The 10,215-nt window shown below is 52.9% G+C and overlaps 1 protein-coding gene across 1 annotated transcript; it reads right to left on the minus strand.

Moving 5' to 3' along the window:
- Positions 1 to 1,835: 1,835 nt before the first annotated feature.
- Positions 1,836 to 9,637, minus strand: ELAVL3 (ELAV like RNA binding protein 3; the record flags this gene model as incomplete). Its single annotated transcript, XM_084251102.1, has 6 exons — positions 1,836 to 2,187; positions 4,135 to 4,173; positions 5,070 to 5,295; positions 5,444 to 5,597; positions 9,027 to 9,130; positions 9,433 to 9,637. 6 exons carry the CDS (start codon positions 9,635 to 9,637, stop codon positions 1,836 to 1,838), a joined length of 1,080 nt encoding a protein of 359 aa, XP_084107228.1.
- Positions 9,638 to 10,215: the final 578 nt, after the last annotated feature.

Below are 10,215 nucleotides of genomic sequence, written 5' to 3' on the forward strand. Positions count from 1 at the left end.
TTCTGACTGGGCCCTCTGTGGGGGGTGGGGTCTCGGAGGGCTCCCTAGGGCTCTGGCCTTTGGCTTCTGTTGGAATCTCTGTACAAAGAATGAAAACTAGGGGGATGGAAAGTCCATACAGAGGCTGAGACTGGGGCTCAGGATGGGGGCTGCAGCCACTGAACTCGCTCATCTGGAAATATGGAAAAACCCAACAAACTGAAAGGGGCAGGGTGGGGACAAGTGGATAGGAAAGGAATGTAGGGCAGAATCGTCCACCCTGGGTCTGACAGGGACCATCCCTGGAGGTGGGGGCGGGGGCTCCTTGTTTGCATCCCCCTCAGCCTTGTGGGCCAGGGACTCAGCCCATGGACACTCAGCCCCAGGGACAGGGGGACCTTTGGCCTCAACTATTGGGGCTGGGGGCTGCCTCCAGCCTACCGTGATGCCAAAGTGGAACGAGGTATTGTGTGTCTGGGTGCATGTGTTCATGGGCAGCAGTGTGCACGCCTGTGTTCATGGGCAGCAGGGAGACCATTAATGAGCCAGGAGACAGCTCTGCAGAGGACCCAGGTGGGGATGAGTAGGGCCAAATTCTGGGAGGAGGAGCCAGGTGGCCTAGTTGGAGGAAGTGATCTGGGCCAGGGTCTAGGATGTGACCTCTTGCCTGGGCCTGAGGGAAGCTAAGGGCATGTTGATGTGTCCCTGGGTGTTGTGTCTGTGTTTCTCTGCGACTGGGTGTGTAGATTTGTGTGTCTAAGTCCATATCCACTTGCATGTGATCATGTGCATGTGTGGAAGTGTTCACGTCTGTGTGTCCACATGTGCCTTTGTCCAGGTTTATCCCCGTCCACGTTCACCTGTGTTTACATTTACCCTTGGCCACCTCGGCTTGTGGCCATATGCACCCACGACCACATAAACATAACGTAGCCCTGCGTTTCCGTCTCCTTTGTCTACAGATTTGTTTGTGTATCTGAGTTTGGCCAAGAGCTCCGACACATTCGGTAGTGCCTATGTGTCCGTATGTGCTACTGTGTGTCCTGGGGGGTGAGGGGGGTGGATCCCCCTGTGTGGTTTCACATGGCTGCATTTCTCTGTGTGGCCCTGTGGAACCCCAGTCCCCAAGCCTTGCTCCCTATCCCTGCCCCAGTTGGTAAACATAACCTGCCAAAATATTTTCTTTTTTTTTTGTCTTTTTTTTTTTCAAGTTCAAGAATCCCCAGTAAAAATTCTCCACGAGGTCTTTTTTCCCTTTTTACAAAAATAGAGTTTTTCTTCCCCTCCCACCCCCCCTTTTTTTTCATTTTGTTTCTGTTTCCAGCCCCTCCCCCTGCTCCTCACATTCCACCAAGGGGTTCTGGGTCAGGGATGCCCACACCCCTCCTCACGTCTCACTTTTTTGGGGATTTTTAAACCTGTTTCCCTCTCCTGCCTCAGGCAACCTAGGTGTTGGGGAGGCCTGGGCAAGGTGGCCTGGGAGGGCACCCCCAGTGCCCCCCCAAGCCATCTCATGGAGGAGGGTTGAGGGGGTGGGATGGGAGCACATCTCTGCTTTCTTTTTAGCCGAAAAAAGAAACAAAAACCATCACCATGAACAAAACCAAGACGAGAGAGTGAACAGCCTGGCCTAGGGTAGGGGGCAGGAGAATGGGGTGGGGGACCCCCAGGCACCCCTGATTCCTTGCACACCCTCCCACCCCGAGTGCTCACCCTGTGGCTTCCGCAGGGATTCGGGGCCCTCGTGCCGTCCGTGGTCTGCCTGCGCTGTCTCACGGGCCCCTCGTGTCTGTCTCTGTCTCTCTCTGTCTCTCTCTCTCTGCTGCCCAGGGAGGGTGGGAAGGGCAGACAGTGGCTCAGGCCTTGTGCTGTTTGCTGGTCTTGAAGGAGACCTGCAGCACACGCTCGCCCAGGCGGTAGCCGTTGAGACTGGCAATGGCCATGGCTGCCTCATCGTAGTTGGTCATGGTGACGAAGCCGAAGCCCTTGCACTTGTTGGTGGTGAAGTCGCGGATGACCTTGACGTTGGTGACAGCCCCAAAGGGCCCGAACAGCTGCCACAGCACGCTCTCGTCTGCCTCTGGTGACAGGTTGTACACGAAGATGCACCAGCCAGCGCCTGCAGCGCCCCCCGACAGGCCCACGCCTGCTAGACCGCTCATGCCGTCGATGGCGATGGGCGAGAACCTGGCGATGAGCGATAGGGGACTACTTTGGGGGTCACGCGGGCTCTGCCCTGACCCCCGGCATGCCCCTGACCCCTAACTTTGATCTTGTGATCCCTGAGACTGTCACGACCCCTTACTGTGTCCCAACTTTGCCCTGACCCTGCCATGGCTCCATGACCTCCATCTCTGACCCCACCTTCAGCCCCCACACTCTGATGCAATATCAGTCCTGAATCTTCATCCTGTCCTGTGGCCTTTTCTGACCTCTGATCCTCCCTGAATGTGAGGCCTTCACTATGATGCTACTCGGAGCCCCCACCTACACCCTGACCCCATGACATTTGACCCTAATGGTCCTTGATCCTCTTGTCCCTGATGCTTTCTCCACCCCTGACTGCTACTCATCCTTTGGCACACCTTCCCATCTAGCTTCTGCTCCTGCCCCACCCCAACCCTACCCTTCACAATGCTGCCCACTGAGCACAGTGCCACTCCCGCTCCACATGACTGGAGGTTCACCCGGAAGGGCTGCCCTGGGAGCTGGGATGTGAACATAGCTGCCTAAGTTTCTGCTCTCAGCCCGTTATTCAGGTCTCAGCACAGCCATCACCTCTTCAGGGTGCCCTTGTCTGACTGACCCCATAATGTGGTCCATCATTTTCCTTTGACCCTCTCTGGCCTTTTCAAGTTCAAATAATATACAGTAGCCCCCCCCCTTATCTGAGAGGGGATACCTGTGGATGGATGAAACCACAGGAAGTCCTGAGCCCTGTCTATACCTTTGTTTTCCTATACATACATATCTGTGAAAAACTTCAATTTATAAATTATGCACTGCAAGAGGTTAACAACAATAACTTATGATAAAATCAAACAATTACAACAATATGCTGTGATAAAAGTTATGTGAATCTGGTCTCTTTCAAAACATCTTTTTGTATGTAATATTTTCGAGCCGCAGTTAACCACAGGTGACTGAAACAACTGAGAGCAAAACCATAGATAAGGAGGGACGACTGCCTTTATTATCAGCTCCCATCTTCCCTGCAAGGTTTTGTTCCTGGCAGTGCCCCAACCCAGAACAGCTCCTAGTACACGGTAGGCACTTGGAGGTATTTGTCGAGTGAATGAAGGAAATGTCAGGATTGGTTCTACCCATATTCCCCATGGCTCTCTGCCTTCCTGAGGGGATGGGGATGGGGGATGGTTTGACCACTCAAGAGACTCACCGTTAGTCCCTCCTCCCTGCCACTGCCAGGAACTTTGTTCTCTCAGCCAGCTCCCAGATCCCCTCTGGGTCCCCACCACCACTATTCTGCCCCATTTACAGCCTTGCCACTGTTCATCTCTCTCTCTCCTCCATATGACTGACATAATTAACAACAGTAACAAAAATCACAAGAGCGGCTACCTTTAATTGAGTGCTCACTATATGCCCAGCATCGTGCTTTATATCATTTATCTCCACCTGGAAACAAGTCTGGTTGGGCCACGCTGGGTCCTCAGCCCCAAGTCAAGTGCTCAGAACCCAGTGTGCACTCAATAGCTCATGATGTAATAAAACAATAACATGGGGACCTTCACAGAGTCAGGGATGTGGACAAGGTCAACAGGGCCTCCAGATCTGTCCCCGACTACAGGACATTCTGTGACCCTCGACAAAGACAATTAACAAATCACCAGTGGAACTCAGACTTAACATGGGAACCAGGGCACAGCTGTGTCCTGAGCAACATTGCCTGCCCTTCACTGGAGAAGGCCACAGCCAGCACCCCTGCACAAATTTCATAGTAGTTATTGATAGGCATTAACTAGCTCGGATAGACCCAAATGTCTTAATGGCCATACTACTCTCATACAGGGGAGACAAGGCTCAGCTGTCAGTCCTAGGGGTGAGGTGGGGATAAGGGGAGGATGGAGTCCATCAGGGCAAGGGTCCAAGGAGGGACAGCAGAGGCTGGGGACAGCAGGGCGGGGGCACTGTTACCTCTTGACTCCGTAGGCCATGTTGAGCAAATTGTCCAGCCTGTGGAGGCAGAAGTGGTGGTCACCAGTGGCTTCGGGGCATGCCTCTGGCTGTGCCACTGGCCAGTCAGTCATCCCTCCCCGCCCCCACCCAGCAGGCAGCAGCACCAGCCCTGCCCCCGCCCGCCTGCTCCCCACCCAGCTGGACACCGCCTGGCACGGAACCGCGGTCACTCAGGCACCGCCTCTTGCTGGGCCTGCACCAGTATCCTTGTCCTGTCCCTCATGGCTGACTGAACTCCACTCACTTGCCCTGACCCTGCAGAGTTCAGACTTGTCGGGCCCACAGGCCCAGCTTTCTGGGGAAGGTGATAAAAACAAGCATAGCCAACTGATGAGGCAGGCGTAACCCACCATGGCCACATAGGGCCCATGAGAGTCTCCCATGTTTGTCCTCACTAATGCTGGACTCAGGGTCCTGGGTTCTAGTCATTCTTTACTATGCCTGGGCTGGGCAAATGACAATGCCTCTCTGTACCTCAGGGCCCCAGTCTGTAAAATGGGGACCAGCCAAGCTCTGTTGTCACTGGGTTGTGGTGCAGAGTAAATAAGTGCACCTAAAACACAGGAAGCCTTCATGACATGTGGGCAAGGAAACTAAGGCACAGACAACACATGGAATCATGTGCCTGAAAGAGGAGGAAGCCAGAGCTGGATCCCAGTCAGGTCACCTGAAAAACGTTTACACCAATAATGACACTTGCAGTGCTCGGCACACATTGACTATCTGCTGTATATAGGACCTAACCTCAGCACCTAATGGACTTCTACATTTTGTTTCTGCTGCCTTCAGCAGACACTGTTCCATGTCCCTTGTCCCTGTAGGAATGGGTTCAGGGAGGTTGTAAGGCCTGGGGGTCTGGGCGGTGTGTTAGGAGTGGACAGCAGGGGGCTCACCGGAAGCGCTGTGTTTGATGGTGCAGGGGGCCGGCGTAACGCCGGGCAGATGACTGGTAGAGGTGAGTGAGCAGGGCCTGTCCTGTTTTCTGACTCGGGTTGTTGGCAAACTTGACCGTGATGGGCTCGGCCGCACCCAGTGGCTTCTGTCCATTCAGTCCTTTGATGGCCTCCTCAGCCTCAATCCTCTTGTCGAAGCGAATGAATCCCACACCCCGTGAGACACCTACAAGGGCATGAGAGTACTGTGAGGACACTGCCCCTTCCAGCGGCCCCTCATCCCTGACCATATTCTTGTCCCTCTATTCCCAGTTCCTCCATTTTGGTCCCGCTTCGGTGCCTCTGCCCAGGGTCCCCGCCAGGTGCAGCCTGACCTGTGACCTGGTCCACCAGGATGCGAGAAGTGATGATGCGACCATATTGGGAGAAGAGTTGCTCCATTTCTTTCTGGCTCATGGTCTTAGGAAGCCCACTGACATATAGGTTAGCATCCCGGATGGATGCGGAACTGGGTCTGGCGTAGGACACCTGGGGAAGGGGGTCAGGTGGACAGAGGTAAGGGGAAGACCCATTTCACAGATGGGGAGACTGAGGCAACACCCAACCACCACTGAGTTGCAGAAATACCTCATCTGTTTTCTCAACAAATATCTCTCAAGTAGTCACTGTAGGGTCAACCAGGGTTGGGGGAGGGGACAGGACTGTGATCTAGACAACATGGCCATGGCCCTACCTGCATAGAGCAGGGGAGGGGCTGTCTTTAGAGGAGGTCAAAGGACCACATCCCTGGATTACATGTCTGTTTGAGGACCCGGAGACCCGTGAGTGCCCAGCTGGACATTCCAGAAAAGGTGAAGCTTCCTGTTCCTTCGGAGCATGAGCCTGAGACACTGATCCCTTCTTACCGTGATTGTACTGGGCTCCTGAGGGTCACTCAGGTATTTAGTCACCAGCTCAAACTTGGTAACTTTCAAGTTTCCATTTCCAGCTCTGGCCTGGCCCTCAAGCTGCATACCTGGGTAACACCTATCTCTGGACACCCCACAAGGCGGGGGTTCACTCAGCACAGTCACATCTGGCTCCCAGCTGCCCCTGGCTCAGTAACTGCATCTGTCCTTCTGGGTAGTCCGGCCTTAAACTGTTCTTGCTGCTTCTCCATCATACTCACATCTAATCCACCATCAGTCTTGTGGACTCCAACTTCATTGTCCAGTCTACAACCCCACCTTGGCCCAGCTCACAACACTGCTGCTCACCAAGATCCTGGTAGGCCCCTCTACTGCTACTCTGGGTCTCACTCCCACCTTGAGCCCCAGTATGTTCCCACTGTAGTAGCTGAAGGGCACTTATGAGCATCTGAGCTGGGTCACTTCTTTCCTCTGCTCAACTCTCTGTGGCCCCCACCTTTCTTCCCATACCCACAAGGCCCTGCAGGACCTACTCCATCACACCTTTGACCTCATTTCTACCCACTTCCCCCCTCAATGTGGCTCCTCTGTTCCAGACACACCAGCTTCTTCCACAGTTCCCAAACACACCAGGCATACTCCAGCCTCAGGGCCTTTGCACTGATTGTTCCCTCTATGTGGAAGTCTCTTCCTTTATTTTCTTCTCCAGGTCTTGGTTTAAATGTCCTCCCTGTTCTCCCTCATCTGAATCTGGTCCCTCACCCCTACCCCTGTTACTTTCTCTCAAAGCCCTTCTCTCCATTGTGAATCAGACACGTTTTTTAGAACGATCATTGAATTCATGTCATTAATTATAGTCCAGTACAACAATGAAACTCTCTGCAGCTGTTTGAAAAATGCTGGACGTGTATATTTATTTCCCTGAAACAGTGGTGAGTATTGTAAAGTGGGGGAAAGAAAAGTCCATTTACAGAGCAGCGGGTGTTGTGTGACCCCCATCTCATTATGTGTTCATCAAGGTCCTGGAAATGTGGTCTGGAGGGCTCACCCCTAAATATTTAACAGGGTGACTTATAGTAGGGGGGGGAGGAGGGTCATGAGCTCCCCTCACCCTTATTTCTACCAATGTCTATTTCTATTTCTATTCTGAATTAACCTCTAGGTAGAGAGAGGGTCATTGTCAAGGGTCATTGAGGTGGTGAGTTCTGAGAGCATGTTTTTTTCCTTGGTAATAATGAATTAAAAAACTAACAAACTGAATAATGTGGGCTGAGGGTAGATGGGGATGAGGGTGCTCATGGGGTTGGAGGGTGGAGATTTCTAATTAATGCAATTGTGTACACCTGGGAGCCTTCAGAAAAAAAGACAAATACACCAGCTGCTATTATTTCTGTAATAGTGCATTAAAATGGTGATCATGTATTTGACGGTTTTCACTTGTCCTCATGGGGCTGTGAGTTTTGAGTGATGAGGACTTGTTGATGAATAAGGGTTGGGGGTGGGGGAATCCTGAGGCACACCTGAGCTCCTGGGCGGGTGGTTTGGTGTCAAGTATCATCTAAGGGACAGAAAGGATCTTCAGGGACCTTTCCCATTCTTCTATGATGTGGGTAATCCAGGCTCCTCAATTAGGTTTGGGTTCCTGTCATGCTTCCCCTCCCCTCCTCAGTACCAGGCTGGGGCCTGGCATATAGGCAGCAGCTGGAACTCTCTGGGGCAGAATCTGTCAGAGCACCCAGTTGGGAATGACCACGCAACACAGTCACCCAAGCATAAACACACATACACAAGGCCACACAGGACCAACCACAGTGATTACACCAGCAGGAGGGTGACACAAGGTTACTGACACATTGATCGTGACACTGGGAACCTTGGCTATAGTAAGAATTACAGAATCATATACCTGCCACACACTACTGCACAGGCCCCCAGTGTCACACACCCCAAATGGGACACAGATAGACACACCTACACAACTTCATTGTAACACACAAACACCCTGTCACAGCCAGACACCCACTCCATCCTACCAGGTCACAATCAGAGTTGTAGCAAGTCACAAAGCACCTGTCAAAAGTATCTCCCACAGCAACACACCCAAAGTCTGTAATAGCCAGATCCATGTGATGACACTCATATAGTGTCTCCCAAATACCATGTCTCACAGCCTAGAGTCACACACAGTGGCCCTCTGCAGCTAATAGTTTTTTGCTAAAATCTGGTAGCTTCTGGGTCTAGTTGGCCATGAAGTCACCCATCAGGTCACCCCTCAGACCTGGTGGTGCTCCCCAACCCCAATCAGGAAGAGGAAAAGATTCCAGCACCTCTGTTTCCAGGGCTAACTGGAGACCAGATGGGTGTCTCCTAGACCAGTCTCCACAGCACCCCCACCATCCCCCACCCACCAGGGTTCAGGAGCAGATTTTCAGGGTGGAGTCCAGACACCTCCAGGCAAACCAAGAAGGGGGGGTTTCCATGACAATACCCCTAGGGAACTTAAGCATTCAGGGTCCCAGCTGCAGCTGCTGAGAGGGGAGGTAATTGGGGAGGGGCACTGCACAAAGATGGAGGAGGGGCCCACCTTTAATCCTGCCCTCCCAGACCCTAATTAGGCTCCAGATGGCAGATGGGCCCCACCCCTCACCATTTTCATGACAAAAGCAGGAGGGGTAGTCTCCTAGGCCCTGATCACTTCTACTGTGAGGTGGGTGGAGGTGGGGGTGGTCGCCAGGGCCTGGCAGATTCCCTGCACTGCCAGAAAATGGGGGGGGGGGGGTCTGATATTCTTCCCATAGACAAGTGAGGAAATAGGTTCGGGAAGGCTGATCCATTACCCTAGGGGGCCCAGTTAGGAAGCCTTGGGGCGGGGGTCCTGCAAGAGAAGATATTTGAACCCCTCAGGGCATGAAGATGGTATGGGGGGAGGGTAGATGGCTATTCAGGGTTGGGTGACAATGAAGGGCCTGGTCCAAATGGGCGCAAATAATGGGGAAATGGGAACAGCAGGGATGGGCAACAACAGGTGTGGGAGGAGAAAGCCACTCACCTTGATGGTCTTAGTCTGTAGCTTGAGGCCATTGAGAGTGTTGATGGCTTTATCTGCATCGTTGGGGTCAGAGTAGTTCACAAACCCATAGCCAAGGCTCTGTCCTAGGGGCATGATTGGGACGATGACCTCCCAGCACCTCCCACTGTCTACCCAGGCCTGCAAGCTTGACAGCCTGCCCTCCTAAAGATTATGAAAACCAAGATCCCACCCTTTGTGTTCTCCCACAGTCCCATATGTCCCATCACCCCAAAGATCACACCTGCTTCCCCACCCTACCTCAGATCCGCTAGGGTCCCACCTGGCCCATCACCTTCTCTCTGGAGTCACACCCTTTTCTGTCACACCTATACTTCTGAGGCTAGCACCTCTGCCCTTTCCCCACCCCACCCGCCAGCAGCCACACCTGTGATCTTGTCCCGAACCAACTTGCAGGACTCGATGTCACCAATGCTGCCGAAGAGACTCTTAAACTCATCCTGGGTCATATTCTGGGGCAGGTAGTTGACGATGAGGTTGGTTTTGCTGTCATCAGTGGCTCCATTTGTGCCAAGGAGCGGCCCGTTGGGCAGGGCCGGGCCGGCCGGGCCCCCCGCCACCTGAGACTCCATGGCCCCGAGTATCTGCTGGAGACAACAGGCCGCACCCGCTGACGGCCCAGCCCCTATACCAGGGATCAGCAGGAGTGAGGGGGGCTTAGTGGTGACAGATCAGCCATGTCTGAAATGGGCTGAACATGGGAAGCTGAAAGCCTCCCCTTCTTATCTAATAAGCCCTTGCGCTCATTGAGTGCTGGGCAAAGCACTTTATATGAGATTTTACTGTGAAAATTCCATATAAAAATGCTATATAGGGGCCTCCCTGATGGCGCAAGGGGTTGAGACACAACATATGAAGCTATCCGCAGCCACTGTAGCACGAGTTCCATCCTGGGCCACGGAGCTACCCACATGGTGCAGCAGACCTCTCTTGCCTCACCTGCGCCTCCACTCAGCAGTGTGTTTCAGTATAGTCACCTGTTCTGTTCCCCAATCTGTCTCTGGTGAATCCTCTCACCCCCCACACCTCTGGCCTGTACCTCTGCTCTTGTATGTATAAATAAATCTTTTTAAAAAATGCTATATAGTGCCTGTTTTCAAGTTTTCCTACCACCAATCCATACATTTTCAGAAAAATAAAACAAATTTTT

Source organism: Talpa europaea, assembly GCF_964194135.1.
Source record: "Talpa europaea genome assembly, chromosome: 12".
Taxonomy (NCBI): Eukaryota; Metazoa; Chordata; class Mammalia; order Eulipotyphla; family Talpidae; genus Talpa; species Talpa europaea.